Source organism: Tiliqua scincoides, chromosome 5 (genome assembly GCF_035046505.1).
Source record: "Tiliqua scincoides isolate rTilSci1 chromosome 5, rTilSci1.hap2, whole genome shotgun sequence".
Lineage (NCBI taxonomy): Eukaryota > Metazoa > Chordata > Lepidosauria > Squamata > Scincidae > Tiliqua > Tiliqua scincoides.
The window spans coordinates 99,335,888-99,356,046 of record NC_089825.1 but is presented as its reverse complement, the minus strand read 5'-3'; the positions used below and the strand labels follow the sequence as shown (position 1 = coordinate 99,356,046).

The 20,159-nt window shown below is 46.1% G+C and overlaps 1 protein-coding gene across 1 annotated transcript; it reads right to left on the bottom strand.

The window, feature by feature from the left end:
• Positions 1–728: 728 nt before the first annotated feature.
• LOC136652566 (vomeronasal type-2 receptor 26-like) lies at positions 729–19,242 on the bottom strand. Its single transcript, XM_066629502.1, has 5 exons — positions 19,118–19,242; positions 8,338–8,629; positions 4,205–4,399; positions 2,000–2,126; positions 729–1,633 (listed from the first exon to the last, which is right to left on the bottom strand). Exons 1-5 carry the CDS (start codon positions 19,240–19,242, stop codon positions 729–731), a joined length of 1,644 nt encoding a protein of 547 aa, XP_066485599.1.
• Between the last annotated feature and the right edge of the window lie 917 nt (positions 19,243–20,159).

Genomic DNA, 20,159 nt, shown 5'->3' with positions numbered 1-20,159 from the left:
GCCATGTCCCTGAGGGTGTCATCTGGTCTGGTACACACCTTCCACACACACACCCCTCTGATGCCTCTGAAGGTATATTGAGATCTTTCTCTTTCTGACCCAGCGACCCCACCAGTGCAGCAGAGTAGGGTGCGTATTCTGATCTGATGCACCAGCCTAGAGCTCATTATGACTAAGTGGCCGAGAACTAGATGATGAAAGTTGAAAGAAAACAACCAGTTCTAAGTAACATGACTGAGAAGCAGCGCATCATAATGTTTAGAAGAAGCTGGGTTATTGCATCATGACCAGAAATATCCATGACTGGAAAAAAAAGTAGATACTGCATGCAAATTTCCAATAGTCAAGTAGGCTATAAAGATCCCTACTTGGAAAAACTGTTCCTCTTGTGAAGGAAGGACTTCTTGGAGGACGATTCTTAGAGGATGGAAACCATTGGGTTCTTTTGGTCACCTGTGCTGTCTTAGCATCATGCCTTTAATATGAACTTGGTATTTCCTTGTTTCCACATTTTGACTTCTGGGTTGTATCTTGCATTATTAACATTATCCGTGGATAGCTACCCAGGAGGTGCAATTATTGCTTCTGAAATGATTTCTCACCCCACCAAATGGATTCTAAAGAATCAGGATGATTAAAAATGTGATATGCTGTGATCCAGTATTCATACTGTATGGATACATATAGAGAGAAAAACATGCAAAACAACTATCATCTTAGAATCCGATTTAATTACTTCTCTTCTCTGTTAGCAGCTGCTTGGAGTTGAGATCTGGTTTTAGCACAATAACATAGCATTTAGGGAGAAAAATGCAAGTCAGGAGGCCAGTGTTGGAGGCCAGGATGGCAAAGACTTCCACGGCCACCACGTCTTTCCCCTTGGTGCTCAGGTAAGCAGGAATGAAGGAGACCCACACACTGCAGAAGACCAGCATGCTGAAGGTGATGAATTTGGCTTCATTGAACGTATCTGGCAGTTTTCGGGCTAGAAAAGCGACTGTGAAGCTGGTTAGGGCCAGAAAACCAACGTAGCCCAGGACAGAATAGAGCATGATGATTGACCCTTCATTACACTCCACTATGATGTGCTCAGTCTGGGAGTGCATGTCAACATCTGGAAAAGGAGGAGAGGTGTACAGCCATACAGTGCAAATCCCCACTTGAATGAGGGAACAGGAAAGAACAATGGAGTGGGCCACTTTTTTCCCCAGCCATTTCCTCATCCTGTTCCCTGGCTGGGTGGCCATGAAGGCCAGGACCACAGTGGCGGTTTTTGCCAAAACACAAGAAACAGCCACAGAGAAAATGATGCCAAAAGCTGATTGTCGGAGAAGGCAGGACACCTTGCTAGGTTTTCCAAGGAAGAGAAGGGAGGAAAGGTAGCAAAGCAGGATGGAGCTGAGAAGAATGCAGGTGAGGTTTTGATTGTTGGCTTTGACAATGGGAGTGTTCCAGTTCTTTAAGAAGATCAGTATCACCATAACTGTTATTGCTGTAAAGGAAAAAGCAATAGAAACCAAACTGATTCCTAAGGGTTCCTCGTAGTTTAGGAAGGCTGTCTGTTTGGGGATACATTGATCTTGGTTCTTGTTTGGGTACTGATCTTCTGGGCATTTGACGCAATGAGCTGCATCTGAAAAGGACAAAGAGAGTGTCAGTAGCTCTATGAATCCAGAAGAATGATGGAAGGTTGAAAGCAAACGTTGGACAAGAATTCCTCATTTTCCTGGTGAACAATGCTTAGTATCAGGGGAATGACAAAACGCAGCAAGTGACAGGCACCAGTGGAGTTAAGTGCACTGAACTGTGTAATGGACTGCCTCTGAGGTCTTTCAAGGTTCCTCCCTTGTTATCATTGTAACCAGTTTCCCTTTAAGAAACCGTGCATCATGATTTAAGTATTCAGAGAAGAACAGACCATACCTAGGCATATGTTATGGTGTTAGGGTGGACAAATATTTGCAAATATTTCCTGTAAATTCAGGGCACTGTCAATCACCTGTCTGGTTAGATATCATGTCATCTGGACACGAAGTACAATCATAGCAACAGAGGGCTTTCCCTTCTCGAACCGTCTTGCTGTGTCCGACACGGCAGCTCTCAACACAGGTTGAACCAGGCGGATTCTAAGAAGAAAGAAGGGGAAGAAACGCTGAAGCAAACATTGGATGCCCACCACCACGACCATCCTTCTCTTTCAGTGCACTTCAGCTGATCAAGAACAGGAGATCAACTTGGTCCTGACCAGCAACAGAGAACTCCCCTTTTGCCAGTGACTTGCTGTAGACTCCTGTGGTATTTGACTACATGGAGAGTCGGCAGAGAGATTTGTTTTTCCTACTGGGTCTCAAAGCAGTTCAGAGCACAGTCCAAAAGAAGTAGGAAATACACCAGGATTTGGTTTAATCCCAAAGTGCCTTTCTGCTAGCAGAAAACTCAGCGTGCTTTTATTTCATCAGGGAATTGGCAATTGCACTGGCATTCCTGGCCCCTGTGCTGCCTGGTGTCAGGATCAGAGAATACTGCCCCCCCTCACCGGTTGCCACCCCTTACCATCGCGTCCAGGTCACACGTGGTCTCCTCTGGCCCTCTGGAGTTCTTATAAGGGCTTTAAACATAAGGGCTTTTAGAAGCCTTCCAGAGGATTCAGAAGGCCTCTGGAGGCAGGAGGAGACCATATGCAACTTCCCCGGCCCCCAGAAGGTCTCTGAAGGGCAGCTGAAAGTGGTGAAAGTGGTGGTCGGGAGGCATGGATTGAGGGATGGATGCTGGCAGGGGGTAGAGGGGTGGAACCCTGGGACGTCTGTCCCCCTTTACCCTCCATGGTACACGAGTGCCCAATAGCAATTAGATTCTGAATGGGGTAGCATCTAAGAATAAAAAGAATGGGACATAAGAGGAAGCTGTCTTTTATTACTCAAGACTAGGGACATCCTCCTTTTTTCTGTGTGTTTCAACTTGTGAAAAGGTGGGGCCCTCCTGTGAGTGGGGCCCAACTCAAACCCCAGCTATCTATCTGATATTTTTCTCAATATAGGTATATTTATTAACCAGCTTTTCCTCAATATAGATATTTGATTAATCAACTTGATAGGCTATGTGCCTTGTAAATATGTTTAAAATGATTTTATTCTGTGTCTGTAGAGGACAGGAAAGACCCAGTACAAGTTTAGATTAAAGTGGATGAGGATATTTACTTTAGTCATGTGTACTAATGGTGTAGTCGTAGCAATCCTACAAAACCTGGATAATACCGGTCTGTGACTCTAAGGCTGCAGTCTAATTCAGTGTTTCTCAAACTGTTGCTCAGGACACATTAGGTGAGTTGCGACCCAATTTTGGATGGGTCCCCATTCATTTCAATGTGCATTCTATTTTTAATAGACTTTATGCTACCATGGTATGTAAGTTGGGGAAATGTTTCAGATCTGTAATTTTAAAAGCATGTATATGCTTTTAACAGTGATAGTCAATGGGTCTTACTCGAGGTAAGTGCGGATAGATTTAGAGCTTCTGGGATGTTTGGGGAAAATAGATCACTTAAAATTCATTTGGATAATAACTTTAGGTATATGTACTAATGGCTTGTTTCAGCATTCCTTCAAGACTTGTACAATACCAACTGTGACTGTAAGGCTGCAATCCTATATACACTTTCCCGGCAGTAAGCCCAATTCAACCTAGTGAGACTTATTTCTGAGTAGTCAGGTATACAATTGCACTTCAGGGGTAAAATCCTTTGGTCACCCTGCACTGCTAGGACTCACATTCCAGCATTGCAGGACACATTCTGGCTGCCATAAATGGAGACTCAAGTAAGTTGTTGGCAGGGTTGGGTATTGGGCAGAGAGGAGGAGTAATTGGGCACTTCAGGGGAGGAACAGGGGTCGGTCAGGGAGGGAAGGGGTTGATCTGGTGGGAGTCATGCATGTCAAATCCTATCCCCTAGTTTTCAAGCTTCCCCACTCTCGGGCTCTCCTCGGGCTGATACCAGTTATAGAGCTGGCATAGGTAAAAGGAGACCTCTAGGCTGTAAAGGGGTCTATAGAGAGGTCAGGGGAAAGTATGCTCCTTTACATCTCAAAGGCCTCTCCATCCTGCCCCCACCATAGCATGCAATGCATGCCTCCAGGAATGCTGTCATGTTCAGGAATGTTCCCAAGCAAATGAAGAAGTCACCTTGCTGAAGGATTTTCAGCCCTACCTGCTGAAATCTGCTATTCCACACAATGGCCTCATCATGGATGGTAAAATCTTGACTTGGAGAAAACTTTCCAGCTGGGATCTTAAGGAAGGATTGATTGGGGAAAGTGACCCAGTTGATGACATCAAGTCTAGAAGACAGTCCCTCTTTGGCAAACCAGACTTCATGGCCAGCACCATTGTTAAAGTGGACATTCTTCAAAAAAAAGTGCATCTAGATTGGACAAAAATAAAAAACACCTGATACCTTCAATATATATTGCGCACTGTGTTACCAAACCCCTGGTCAGAAAAGGCACCTGTAAACCTGAGATGTTCAAGTTAAAATAACTTTTTTCATTTATTGAAACGTATTAGAATACGCTTGGCAGATCTTCCTCATCTTCCTCTCCTCTCAGCTAACCATCATATCCAACTTGTCCACATCTATGGGCCCAATCCAAACTTTGCAGCACTGATGCAACTATGCCAATGGGGCCTGCTCTGCATCCTGCAGTGTAGTCACAGAGGCCTTGTCAAGGTCAGGGAACAATTGTTCCTTTACTTGGGGCTACAGTGCAGCTCATTGGTGCTGTAAACTTGCGTGCTTACACTTGAGGAGCCTCTCCTTGCTTCTGCTTTCTCGGTTGTAAAGAGAGCCTCATCAGGTGGAAGCAGGCGGGGCAGCTGTGGCACTTTTCCATGGGCTACAAAGGGGCAGTTCTGTCTCACCTGTGGCTTGAATCACACGTTCCTGTTATATTCCACTTTTCTTACATTTTGGAACTTAAGGCATCAACCCTATTAGGTTTCCTAGGAGTCAACCCCATTGAACGCAATGGACTTACATCTGAGTAGACATGCATAGGCTTGGGCTGTAAAGCAATGTGCATGGGATATCCAAGAGGTCTGTCATCAAAGTCCTGCAAGCTTCAGATCTGCTTAGCTTTAGCAATATGCCCCCCCCCCCATGTGCCTGGGAACATGATTTCACCCACACCACCCACTCAATCCACAGCAAGTTTACATAGAAGTGATTTCCACTGTGCTCCAATTATCTTCCTAGTAAGTGTGCTAGGGATTGCACCATACATAACAGTTTCAATACAGTGAGGAATATACCTGCCAGGGTTCAATGTTCAAAGGTTTGCCTGTGTCTCCGTTCAGCATTCTTTTCGGCCTGGACGTATATATGGCATTTAAAGCATGTGCTACAGCATAGAGACCATTGTAAATACGGTAGCTCACATCACTCATCTCCATCTCAAATACAGTCTGAGGCAGGCTCTCCAGTTTCTCCTCTCCGGTACAGTGTTTACAAGTTTTAATTTTCACATCACCGCAACACCTGAATGCCAATTTGTAAAAAAAGCAGAGAAAATGTGCAAGTGACTTTTTAGGCTTTAGAGTCTGAAGGAAGTCTTGGAATCCTGGCACGGCCTTCACGGAGGTTGTGAAAGACAAAGTCCCATGGAATGTTTTTGCACAGAAGCCCTCAGTGTAAACAGTGCTGACGAAATCCCACTGAGGTGACGTGATCCAAACCTTCCCTATAAGATGTTTATGTATAAATTCAGCTAGATATAAAAGGAGTTCCAATGGTTCCAGAGTCTGAGAGTCCCCGTCAACAATAACAACGTTGGCTGTCGTGGATAAAAGTGTGGAGCGTATCCTCCATATATTTTGCAAGAATGTATTTTGAGTGTGATCTGAATTAAGATCCTTGGCTCCAGTCCTTTCTAAGAAGGCAACACAAATGCTGTTCCGGGTTAGCAGTGGTGTAAGCCTCTGCAGAAAGCCTTCTCCATTATCATCGTCTGAAACAATGAGACCAATCCATGTCCATTGGAAATGCAGCAGTAGCTGGACTATGCCGGTGTGCAGAGTACCTTCCCTTATTGCCATCCAGTATAAAGAAGGGAAATTATTTTTTGTGACTGGTTTCTCATACGTACCATAAGTAATCTAATGGGGGAAAACATGGCTTATAACAGCTTAGAAAATTAACCACCGTTTTCCAAACTAAAGTACTTATTGTACAATCCAGACTTTTGCTTATCAATGATATGCTAAGTGTACTGAATAATGTATCTGTCTATACATTCCCATCATTAAATTATAGTAAGTCTGTAATTGTATGCACAGTTTCCTGGGAGGAAGCCCCATAGACAGTGGCTTAGCTAAGGGGGTGCAGGGGGTAGCAGTTGCACTGGGCATCAAGCTTTAGCAGGACAGCAAGCTGAGCTTGACACTAGTGACCAAAGTTGTGAAAATATTGGTATGTATGAATAATAGCATCATGTTATATATCATTGGAAAGGTAATTTAATGCAGAATGCGATGAAAAAAAATGGCATTGGAATATCTGTATTCTATCAAAAGTTGTGGCCAATTAAGCAGAAAATAAAAACAACTTTGACCCCAGGTAGCAAACAGATGCCTTAGCAATGCCACTGAGGCAGCAGAGCAAGTGGGTGGTGAGCTGCTGGAGGAGGAGGTGTGCTCCTCCAGTTTTCACTTTTTTTAAAGCCAGGGTGTGACATCACTTCCAGTTGTGACATCACTTCCGGGGAAACATTTTGAACTTAGCACTGGACTACACAATCATTAGCTATGCCACTGCCCATAGAACACAATGAGACTTACTTGTGTACTTCTGAGTAGTCATGCATAGGGTTGTGCTCCAAATGAGTTACAACACATTTCCTTTTACCTTGTCCACAAGCCATCACTTAATGTCCTGAAATGGGTAACATATTTGATTCAGATCAAGCTATTGTTTTGCCAAGCTTCAAGTTCCCATTTTTTAAAAGATTAAAATCACTTCTATGGTTTGTATCGCTAGAATATGAGACATGACTAAGCAATATTGAAATTTGTGTGATAGGATTGGCGTGCTTAAGCTTAAGAACAGTATATATAACTGGCTGCATTTATGACACATTTTCTTGGGATTCAAACCTGGGTGCTATACACTGAAAAGCATGTTTAGGGCAGGAGATCTGGCTCAGTGGTGGAGCTGCTGCCTTGTATGCCTGAAGATCTGGGGACACCAGTTCGGAACAACCAGAAGTATCTGGGAGCTCTCGACATGCTGATAAGGAGTTGACCATCAGTGGCAGGGAGGAGTTGCTGTCAAGTTGCATTGGAGGCGAAGCAGCCAGAGGGAGGCCAGACTGGGAAGGAATTCAGCTGTAATGAGGCTTTCTATGAAAGATCAGAACTATTCTATTATAAAGGTTCCTACAGGGTTTAGAAAACCTTGCTATGCAAACCACCTTGAATTAAAGTCTGAGGAGAAATCGGATGACCAAGAAAGGCGGTATATAAATACCAACATTAGTATTGTCAGGTGTCTTGTGGGGGCGAGGTGGTTGTTGTCTGTGGAGCTTGGTTCCCTGCCTCCCAGGCCTTCCCAGCAAGGGAGAGGAGGCCTAACGAAGGGTGGAGGGGAGTGCCTCTGGAGCCTCAGCTGGGTGACCAAAGGGAAGGGGTCACAGCACCCTTATCCTCCTCTCTGTCTCTTGAGGGTGGTGTTCACCAGTGGGGCAGCAGGAACCGCTCCATACCTTGCCCTCCTGATCCTCATCACAGGCCTCTGTTATGAAGCCCTCTCTGCTCCCCCCTTCCTCCCTCACCCTCCTCCCACTTCCTTACAGGGGCCTGGGGCTCTGGTCCCTGCCTCCCTTCTTTCCCTTGTGTTTGGTGGAACAGGCAGCTGGGCGGGCGCGCCCAGGGTCCAGGCAGCCTCTCCTCCTCCTCTTTGGCTGTTGCTGTCAGTGGGGGGGTCCCTCCCCCAGCCTCTCCAGGTCAGTCAGGGAGGGAGGGAGGCAGCGACCCCGACTATTATTATTATTATTATTATTATTATTATTATTATTATTATTATTATTATTATTATTATTATGAGCTGGAGGTCTCTCTGCCCACATCTGGGTTACAGATCAGTCATGTTATGTCCTCCTATACAACTGAGATCTCAAGAACCTCCTCAAATGGTTATTTCTTCTGAAAAAATGATTTAATTATTGCACTGCATTGCCCCTTTGCAATACTTTTCAAGCTAAAAAAAGGCATTCACTGATAAAGTCCCAAATAATATAAGAAGTGAAGAGCGGTTTAATGCCACCCATTCATGCATCCAAATGTACATACCTGTGGAAACTTGTACTGGCTAAGAATGTTGACCATTTGGATGACATACTCTACCGTGAATCCCCCAATGACAGACAAGACATCACCTTTCTTACCACACTTGTAATTGGGTACATTCCTTTGTTGTTTGAAGAGTAGATCCAGGATGGACTTAGATGTTGCCATTCCTTCAAAAAAGTTGTCATAGATTTTAAAGCCCAAGGTCACGTTGGGCAAGAGGTTGGGATTCCTATTGATCTCATGAATGGCAAAAAGGAAGGCCAGGACATGCTGATAATGTTTGTACTCTATTCTGAAATTAGATTGACATTGAGGCAAAGATAAGGTCTAGCACATTGTCATGTGCGCCACATATACATTTACAGTAGTACCACCCACAATGGCATTTCCTTGAGTACTCTTTTGCTATAGTTTTGTTCATCCTGGGCATGACTGACAGCTATTGTCAATCAGAGCAGTGTATTCTGGGCAGTCATTGTCAGGTTCTTGTTCCATTAAGAACAATGTCTTTTTTAGTGCTGGTTTGCACAGCACTCAATTTTAGGGGACAATGACACCTACAATATTGGATATTTGCTTGTACAGTGAAAAACATCATTCCAAGTACAATGAGAAAAGGAAACAAAACTAAAGAGGTGTAAGGAAGAGGGGTGCAGCAATGGAGTTGTTCATCTGAGCAGAACAAAAATAATTGTGTAAGGGAACATTTCTTTCTTTGTCCTGAAGTAAGTCTTAGCTGCTGCAATGGATCTACTGTGACTGTGATTTTGCTAGTGCAAGTCCAAGCGGATATGTGTAGGTAGTTTGTGGCCAGAAAGGGAGATAGGATATAAATGGAGGTGCTTTCAAAGATATCCGCTCTCTTCCTGACCATGGCATTGCCCCAACCCCACCCAACAGACAAGAGAAGGGAGAAGAAGCAGCAAGAAGAGCAAAAACAACCACTGGGCTGCAAATGCGTGTCTAACCCAGCTGCAGCTGAACTTCTGCATCCTGAACTACAGTTCCAGCTACAATGATATCTCTGTGGCTGGCATCCTGATGGAACCTCACAGGAACCTCACTCAGGAACTGGGGTGCAGGAATGGAGTTGTTCATCTGACCAGAACAAAAATGATTACATAAGGGAACATTTCTTCCTCTGTCTTGAAGTAATTCTTAGCTGCCGCAATGGATCTACTCAGACCTGTGCCAGTGATTTTCTGGTTGCAAGTCCAAGTGGATAAATGCACTTAGTCTGTGGCCAGGAAAGGGGTAGGATATAAACAGAGCTGCTTTCAATGCTCTCCACTCCCTTCCTGGCCATGCCACAGCCCCATCCCCAAACTGTTCTTCCCGGCAAGCTGCACCTGTTGAAATGCCACCCCAGTGCAGTCTTTTGTTCCCTAGTCTTCATGTTTCAAGTAGAGTGATGGCCACCAAACACAAAATAACTTACGTGAAATTGACTCCCTCCATTGCTGGTAGTCTCTGAAAATTGATTGCAGTGTGTATCGAACAAATAAGAGAGAGGACCCCACCAATGACAGCATCTCCTAGCCTAGTATCCCCATAGCTTCCTTCCAATTCACATTTACTGGGCACCTTCTCCCAACAGACAAGAGAAGGGAGAAGCAGCAGCAAGAAGAGCAAAAACAACCACAGGGCTGCAAAAGCATGTCTAACCCAGCTGCATCTGAACTTCTGCATCCTGAACTACAGTTCCAGCTACAATGATATCTCTATGGCAGGTGCCTTGATAGAACCTCACTCTGGAGCCACATGGAAGCAGCATGTGTGGTCACAGAGTTTCCTCCTGAAATGTTTGACTGGTGTGGCGAGCTAAAGAAGAGATGCCTGATCAATCTTTGTTCCACCATTGAGCACTGACACAGTTCAGAATAAATCCATCTCCTTTAGAAATGCAGATGTATTTCTTACGGACTACCCAAGGAAGGAAATTACAGTACTGGATAATTACAGAGTACCTAAACACCTCCCTGATTGTCCTTGTGAAATGAATAACATACATGTTTACGAAGATCAAACGGTATGTAATTTTGGGAAGGGCAGTCTGAACTGGGATCATGGTGAGATGTGAGATGTGTGTTGCCTTTGCTGCGATTCCAGTTCTGATTTCACCCCTCATTACAGAACAGCTACGCTATGGTAAATAAAACTGATAAGGGAATGCTACGCAGGTGGGCCCAATCATATTATACTACAAATAAAACATGGCCTGTTGGTATTTTAATAGCAGTGGGAACAACATTTAATAAACAGAACAATGGTAGATGGGGGGGCTTTAGGACTTTAGGGCTTATAGTTACACTTCCAATCATGCCCCTGTGTGAACACTTAAATGGAAAGAAAGCTCCAATAGCTGTCAATGCAAACACTCTTCAGTTTAAAATAGTGCAGTAGTTCCCAAACTGTGAGTCTGCAACCCACCAGTGGGGCATGACCCAATTTTTGATTGGTTGCAAAACTGACAGGGCAGATTGTGCATCAAGGGTTAAACACGCTGCTAATTGGGGGGGGGGCACTGCTGCCCAACCACCATTATTGCCACACAGCTTAGTGTTTATGAATCAGACAGCAGCCTCTAGAGCCTGTTAAAAGTTTGCAAACCACTGGAATATTGTGTAGTGGTGAGATCAGGAGTAGAACCACAGCAAAGTCCTAAAGAACTGCAGCCACATCCCCAAAGATCTGCTCCATTTGCCAGGCCCTCCAACTTCTCTTTCACATAGAACAGTGCTTCCCAACTTTGAGAGACCACAAACCACTGAGGCAAAAGTGGGAATTGTCAGGGTCCACATGCAACCCCTCCACCCCAGGACACTAAAAATACATTTAAAGTTGTAATACAGGCGGCCCTTATTATGCACAGGGGTTCTGTTATTGGAACCCCCACAGGTAATGAAATGGCGGTTCCCCCCCCCCAAACTCCCAGAGGCTCTTCTGAAGCCTGCAGTGGACGTGTACATCTGCCCTCAGCCTCTGCAGGCTTCCATATGAAACCTGAACTCGTTTAAAGGTGACTTCTGGTTTTCACCAAAAACCAGAAATCACTTTAAATGATTCTGGGCTTCATTCTGAAGCTCGCAGAGGCCATGGGCAGTTGCATATCTCCTCTATGGGCTTCGGAAGAGCCTCCAGAGGCAAGAGGAACACAGCTTCCTTCACTTCCGGGGGCTGCAGGTTCACCGACACCAGAGGTTCGGAATTAGAAAAGATTTGTAATTAGAAATGCCCTTGCTGCCAATTTGGTGCCAGCGGCCGATTACCCCCCTGCCCGCCTCGTGCTTCCTGGCTGAGGCTTCTGCCGCGATTGGTTATCACGGCTGGGGGAGGTGGGGCCAAGCGCCCGCCTGGAGCATGAGCTCCGGCTGGGCTCAGTGCGCTCCAGGTCGGCAACGAGGGCAGGCGTGTCCTCAGTGGGAGTGAACTGGGCTGGCTCTTGGCCCTGCCAAGAGGCTAGGTGCGCCTCTCAATGAGGCGAGGGTGAGCAGGAGCAGGTAGGCAAGAGGCTGCCGAGCTTTCATACATCGTCGACGGGCCGCAGCGGCACATTCCAGGCGGCCTGAGTGGCGAGGCTGAGGCAGTGTGGCGGGCAGCAGTCCCGCTGCGGAGGGCGTCATTGCGTGAGGCGCATGAGTGAAGAGGAAGCCTTGCAGGTCCTCCATCCACCTGAGGGTCCAGAGGAGTGAAGCAGGCATTGTGGGAGCATTGTGGGGGTTTGGGCCTCCTCCCCTGCTTTCTGTGCTTTCGGGCACTTGTATCCTCCAGTGAATTCTAGCACACGTGGTGGGGGGACATTTCTCTTTCAGACTCACTATGGGTAAGAGAAGCCAAAGAGGGGCGGGAAAGCCCCCAAGAGACCTGCACCCCCTCTTTCCCCTCCAGTTTCTTCTTCGGAAGGGGAGGAGGATTACAACGAGCTGAGGCCGCTGTTGGCAGGCTTTGAGGCTAGGGAGAAGGAGAAAGTCCTTCGTGGTGCGGGGAAAGGTGAAGGGGTGGGGTATCCGGTACAGTTACCTCGCTACGTAGGTCTACTAGGAAAGGGTGCGGTACCCGTCTCAGTGAGCTTTTGTCTCCTAGGAAGCATGTGAGGGGCCAAGGGGTTGTTGATGTTTCAGAACCCTCCGCCCAAAGGGACCACATGCCCAAAGTAGAGATCACAGGTGCCACGCAGCTAGCGCAGAAGGGCGCACAGCTGGCGCCAAGCGCTTCAGGTGAGATGGCACTAGATGCAGGTGGCAGTTTAGGAGCGGTATGGGATGAGCGGGAGGGTTCGCAGTACCCTCCGCCGTCCTTGGTGCGCAGTAGTGGCCCTGGTCTCAGTGGGGGGTGCCCAACCCATATTTCCTGGGGGGTTTATACCAGCAGGGAGCCCAGGGCAGTTTGGCACAGGCTGCAGTAGCACTGGTTGGTGTGGCCACTCCCCCACCCCCTGTCTGGGCCCCTGGGGTGCTGGGCCTGACAGCTTCCCCCCCTTGGGGATGGCCCCTTTGGACACCCCTGGAGCGCCATTGGGAGGTTGTGTGGAGCAGGTTGAGCATCCCCGGGTCTCCTATGGGGACGTGGCTCTCCCCTTGGGTGGTCACTTGGCTCTAGCAGTCAAGAAAAGATCTGGAGGGGTGAATATGTGGACATGTTCAGCCTTCTGCAGATAGAGCCAGAACCCATCCGGAAGTAGGGTGAGCCAGTTCAGGACCAGGAGATGGTGAGGAAGCAGAAGATTGACAAGAACTGGGCTAATGGACTTACATCTGAGTAGACATGCATAGGCTTGGGCTGTAAAGCAATGTGCATGGGATATCCAAGAGGTCTGTCATCAAAGTCCTGCAAGCTTCAGATCTGCTTAGCTTTAGCAATATGCCCCCCCATGTGTCTGGGAACATGATTTCACCCACACCACCCATTCAATTCACAGCAAGTTTACATAGAAGTGATTTCCACTGTGCTCCAATTATGTTCCTAGTAATTGGGATTGCACCATACATAAGTGTTTCAATAGTGAGGAATGTACCTGCCAGGGTTCAAAGTTCAAAGGTTTGCCTGTGTCTCTGTTCAGCATTCTTTTCGGCCTGGACGTATATATGGCATTTAAAGCATGTGCTACAGCATAGAGACCATTGTAAATACGGTAGCTCACATCACTCATCTCCATCTCAAATACAGTCTGAGGCAAGATCTCCAGTTTCTCCTCTCCGGTACAGTGTTTACAAGTTTTAATTTTCAGATTACTGCAACACCTGAATACATGTTTGTAGAAAAAGCAGAGAAAATGTGCAAGTGACTTTTTAGGTTTTAGAGTCTGAAGGAAGTCCTGGAATCCTGGTACTGGCCTTGTGGATGTTGTGAAAGACAGAGTACCATGGAATGTTTTTGCACAGAAGCCGTCAGTGTCATCAGTGCTGACGAAATCCCACTGAGGGGAAGTGATCCAAACCTTCCCTATAAGACGTTTACGTATAAATTCAGCTACGTATAAAACTACTGCCAATGGTTTCAGAGTCTGAGAGTCCCCGTCAACAATAACAACGTTGGCTGTAGTGAATAAAAGTGTGGAGCGTATCCTGTACATGTTTTGCAATAATGCATTTTGACTGGTATCAGAATTAATATCCTTGAAAATGACAGTCCTTTCTAAGAATGCAACACAAATGCTGTTCCGGGTCAGCAATGGTGTCAGCCTCTACAGGAAGCCTTCTCCACTATCATCGTCTGAAACAATGAGACCAATCCATGTCCATTGGAAATGCAGCAGTAGCTGGACTATGCCAGTGTGCAGAGTACCTTCCCTTATTGTCATCCAGTATAGAGAAGGGAAATTATTTTTTGTGGCTGGTTTCTCATACGTGCCATAAGTAATCTAATGGGGGAAAACATGGCTCAGAACAGCTTAGAAAATTAACCACCATTTTCCAAACCAAAGTATTTATTACAAACCAGACTTTTGCTTATCAATGAGATGCTAAGTATACTGAACAATGTATCCTTGTATACATTCCCATCATTAAATTATAGTAAGTCTGCAATTGTATGCACACTTTCCTGGGAGGAAGCCCCATAGACAGTGGCTTAGCTAAGGGGGTGCAGGGGGTAGCAATTGCACTGGGCATCAAGCTTTAGCGGGACAACAAGCTGACACTAGTGACCAAAATTGTGAAAATATTGGTATGTATGAATAATACCATCATGTTATATATCATTGGAAAGGTAATTTAATGCAGAACGCAATGAAACAAAATGGCTTTGGAATATCTGTATTCTATCAAAAGTTGTGGCCAATTAAGCAGAAAATAAAAACAACTGCCTTATGGAACAAAAAGTGGATTTTCTTAACTCAAAACTGACCTATGGCACTAATTGTTCTGAGAGCCAATGACATGTTATTATGTTATTGACTTGTTGCAATGACATATTATCATGATACAGCATGAAACCAAGAAGGTGTTAATATGAGTCAGCTCTCGTTTCCATGTATCATAATACAGTTACCCTGCTAGCTGGGTAAAAAGGCCCTTTTTCAAGTGGTGCCCCTCTTATATTTATCAAGGGGAGAAAAACCATCCCTCTTCACCCCATCACAGTATCTTGAACCAATCAGGGGCACACTTTTCATTTATTTTATCTGGGGGGGGGGCTACAAATCTTCTTTGACCCGTGGGAGAAAATAGATGCCTTAGTTATGCCACTGAGAAAGCAGAGCAAGTGGGTGGTGAGCTGCTGGGAGGAGGAGGCGTGTTCTTCCCAGTTTTCACTTTTTTAAAAGCCCGGGTGTGACGTCACTTCCGGTTGTGACATCACTTCCGGGGCAACATTTTGAGCTTAGCACTGGACTACTCAATCATTAGCTATGTCACTGCCCATAGAACACAACGAGACTTACTTCTGAGTAGTCATGCATAGGGTTGTGCTCTCAATGAGCTACAACACATTTCCTTTCACCTTGTCCACAAGCCATCACTTAATGTCCTGAAATGGGTAACGAATTTGATTCAGACCAAGCTATTGTTTTGCCGAGCTTCAAGCTTCCATTTTTTGAAAGATTAAAATCACCCCTATGGTTTGTATCCCCAGAATATGAGACATGACTAAGCAGTATTGAAATCAGTGTGACAAGATTGGTGTTCTAAGAAAAGGCATTCACTGATAAAGTCCCAAATAATAAAATGAGTGAAGAGCGGTTTTATGCCACCCATTCATGCTTCTGTATGTACATACCTGTGGAAACTTGTAGTGGCTAAGAATGTTGGCCATTTGGATGACATACTCTACCGTGAATCCCCCAATGACAGACAAGACATAACCTTTCTTACCACACTTGTAATTGGATACATTCCTTTGCTGTTTGAAGAGAAGATGCAAGATGGACTTATATGTGGACATTCCTTCAAAAAAGTTGTAAAAGATTTTAAAGCCCAAGGTCACATTGGGCAAGAGGTTGGGATTCCTGTTGATCTCATGAATGGCAAAAAGGAAGGCCAGGACATGCTGATAATGTTTGTACCCTATTCTGAAATTAGATTAACATTGTGGCAGAGATAAGGTCTAGAACATTGTCATGTGCACCACATATACATTTATAGTAGTACCACCCACAATGGCATTTCCTTGAGCACTGTTTTGCTACAGTGTTGTTCATCCTGGGCATGACTGACAGCTATTGTCAATCAGAGCAGTGTATTCTGGCCAATCAGTGTCAGGTTCTTGTCTCATCAAGAACAATGTCCTTTTTAGTGCTGGTTTGCACAACACTCAATTTTAGGGGACAATGACACCCACACTATTGGATATATGCTTGTACAGTGAAAAACTCATCCCAAGTACAATGAGAAAAGGAAACAAAACTAAAGAGGTGTAAGGAAGAGGGGTGCAGGAATGGAGCTGTTCATCTGACCAGAACAAAAATGATCACATAAGGGAACATTTCTTCCTTTGTCCTGAAGTAAGTCTTAGCTGCTGCAATGGATCTACTCTGCTCGTGATTTTGCTAGTGCAAGTCCAAGTGAATATGTGTAGGTAGTTTGTGGCCAGGAAGGGAGATAGGATATAAACAGAGGTGCTTTGAAAGATATCCGCTCTCTTCCTGACCATGGCATTGCCCCAACCCCACCCTGTTCTTCCCAACAAGCTGCACCTGTTGAAATTCCACCCCAGTGCAGTTGTTTGATCTCGTAGTCTTCATATTTCAAATAGCATGATGGGTACCAAACAAGAAATAACTTACGAGAAATTGCCTTCCTTCATTGCTGGTAGTCTCTGAAAATTGATTGCAGTGTGTACGTGATATAAAAGAGAGAGGACCCCACCAATGACCGCATCTCCTAGCCTAGTATCCTTGTTCTGTTTCAAATCGTGCAGCAGTTCCCAAACTGGGAGTCTGAAACCCACCAGTGGGACTTGACCCCATTTTTGTTTGGTTGTGCAACTGACAGGGCAGACTGTGCATCAAGGGTGCAACAAGCTGCTTATCAGGTTGGGGGAGAGCACTCCTGCCCAATCACCATTATAGCCACATTCCTTGGCATTTAGAAATCAGGCTTCAGCCTCTAGGGCCTCGAAAACGTTTGCAAACCAATGGAATATTGTATAGTGGTGAGATCAGGAGTGCATCTTTTTAGATTGTGAGCCCTTTTTGGACAGGGAGCCATTTAGTTATTTGATTTTTCTCTGTAAACCACTTTGTGAACTTTTAGTTGAAAAGCAGTATATAAGTATATAAATACTGTTAATAATAATAATAATAATAATAATAATAATAATAATAATAATAATAATAAGGTGTGGAACCAAAGCAAAGTCCTAAAGAACTGTGGCCACATCCTCAAACTGTTGCTCCATTTGCCAGTCCCTCCAGCTGCTATTTGACTTATAAAAAAATAAAAAAGAAGGCAAAGCAGCCACCGCTTGCTATGAATTTAGTGTTATATATTATTTACTCTGGCACTAACTCAGGTCTGAGGCCACTGACTCGGAAACAAGTCCCCAGGCATGCAGAATCAAGTCTGGCTCTGTCTGGGTGTGCTGGCTTACTTTTCCTGAGGTGTGAAAGACATTGTGGGGCCATCATTCAGACCGGGAAGCAGCAGGGCATTTCCAGCCAGGAGGCAGGGAAGACTTAATGTTTTGGTTTTGCATTGAGAAGCAGGAGGGTGGAGGCAGCTGGGCTCTCTTGTCCATCTCTGAAGGAACCAGTGATAATTGGAAGGTTTTATCCCTGGACGAGTGAGGGAAGAAGGCGGCGGGGTGGTGGTGGTGGTAATTCATAGCCATCCAGGAGTAATGGCATGGTTTCAGCAGGCTCATTGAATGACTGGTCACAATGAAACTACTTATGAGTAGAGCTGCAAAGGAGTGGGCCATACTGGTAGGCCTGCCTGCTCCTGCTTGTGACCCTCCTCCCTCGTGCCACTTCTGTCTGTGCACTCACAGTTTGTTCCACCCCCTCCCACCTTGTTTACAGATATGATGGGGACATCAGGGGAGTATTAAATGAGAACTGCAACATACACAAAAACACACACCCTGGCAGCAGCTCCGTTTTTGTCCACAGAGCTGCAGTTGCCTTTTTTACCTAAAAAACCCGGACTTGAGTCTTTTAGAGTCCCCAGAATGCAACTCGGAAAGTCCACTTGTTTGGCTCCTTTTCGAGTCAAGTTAAAGGGGGTGGAGACTCATAACCTGACTCAAGTCAAGCTGAGGGTGTCATCTGGTCTGGTACACACCTTCAATGCCCCCGCCCTCCCGTGATAGCACTGAAGGTATATCGAGATCTCTCTCTTTCAGTACTGCAGAGTTGGGTGCTTATTCTGATCAGGTGCATCAGCCCAGAGCTCATTGTGACTATGTGGCTGAGACCTAGATGATGAACATTGAAAGAAAAGGGCCAATTATAGGTGTACTGCAGTAACATTACTGAGATGTAGTGCTTCATAAAGCTCAGAAAAAGCTGGGTTATTGGAGCACGACCAGAAATATCTCTGAATGGAAAAAATAGAAAATATAGCATGGAATTGCATCTAACCAATGTGAACACTCTATGCTCATAAGGACACAGTAACAAAGTTAAATGTGCTGGCATAACACCTGCTTTCATTAAAATCTTAAAATTCTGTGGGGAACAAACTTGACTCACTGCGCTATAAAGAAGTTCGGTATGGATGTCCAAAAATCTCCTTTTAATTAAGTGATTTGCCAACTTAAAGGGCAGTGCATCCAGCACCCCTACATCAATGCCAATTATCCTGATCTTATGAAGAACCCCCGTAGATCCCACCGGGGTAAGTAAATCCCTTAAGAGCTCAAATAAAAGGCTATTCTGACTAGACATGTAATAAACTCTTAGCCAAAATTTAAAAGTCCTCAACCAAACCCGATTATTGTCCTGTCTGTAACAAAGGTAACACATTTGGGTAGATCCAAGACTTTCCACAGAAAAACAGATTGAATTTGTTCTAAGGAACAATTCATCTCCTTAATCAAGATTGGAGCACCATACAGGATCTGGGGGATAATTATGGCATTGAGTACCTTCAGAGATGCAGAGACATAAGCACCCCCTCTAGAAAAGTGGAAACGTAAAATATTCTGCACCATCAATGATTCATCCTGATTTTACAGTATCTAGTCCAAGTAAGATTGTATGACAAGTGAATGCCAAAATAAGCTGTTGGTGCCAATTCAGTGCCAGCAGCTGATTACCCCCCTCCCCGCCTCGTTCCTCCAGGCTGAGGCTTAGCCGCGGTTAGTTATCGCAGCTGGGGTGAGGCGGGGCCAGAGCACCAGCCTGGAGTGCGCGCACCAGCTGGGCTCAGTTCGCTCCCAGCTGGCAACAAGGACAGATGCGTCTGTCTCAGAGGGAGCAAACTCGGGGCAGACTCGCAGCTCCGCCAGCGGCAGCATGATGCCCATGGTGGCGAAGGCTCACAGCTGTTGAGCCTCCCGCCCCTCATCGATGGGCTGCAGCGGTGGGCAGTGGGGAGCCTCGGACAGCGAGGCAGAGGTGGCCAGGCAGGCAGTGGTCCCACTGAGGAGGGCGTTGGCGCGCAAGGCATGAGAGCGTGTGGGGCACCTTCCCGGGCTGAGTGGCGCTCCTCCATCCACCTGAGGGTGCAGGAAGAGAGCAGGCGACAGAGAGCTTGGGAGTCAGGGCGTGTGCCTCCTCCACTACTGTTCTGTGCCGGCAGGCACCTGTATCCCACAGTGAATTTTAGCACACGGGGGACAGGACATTCTCTTCCAGGCGTATGGGAAAGAAAAGCCAAAAGAGGGGCAGGAAATCCCCCAAGAGACCTGCACCCCCTCCTTCTCCTCCAGTTTCTTCCTCAGAGGGGAAAGAAGATTTCAATGAGCTGGGAGCTCTCTTGGCATGCTTTGAAGCCAGAGAGAAGGAGAAAGCCCTCCGAGGTGCTGGGAAAGGTGATGGGGTGGGGTATCCGGTACAGTTACCCTGCTGTGTTAATCAACCAGGAAAGGTCGGGGTGCCAGGCTTAGTGAACTTTTGTCTTCCAGGAAGTATATGAGGGGCCAAGGGAGTGTTACCGTTCCAGAGCCCTCCACCCAAGAGGACCACACGCCTGAGGTGGAGATCACAGGTGCCATGCAGGTAGTTCAGAAGGGCACGCTGCTGGCACCAGGCGCTTCAGGTGAGCAGGCGCTGGATGCAGGTGGTAGTATAGGAGCAGTCTGGGATGAGCAGGAGGGCTTTGCGGTGCCCTCTGCCACCCTTGGGGGACAATGGTGGCCATGGTCTCAGTGGGGGGCTCCCAATCCTTATTTTCCGGGGGGCTCATGCCAGCAAGGAGCCCAGGGTGGGTTTGCCCAGGCTG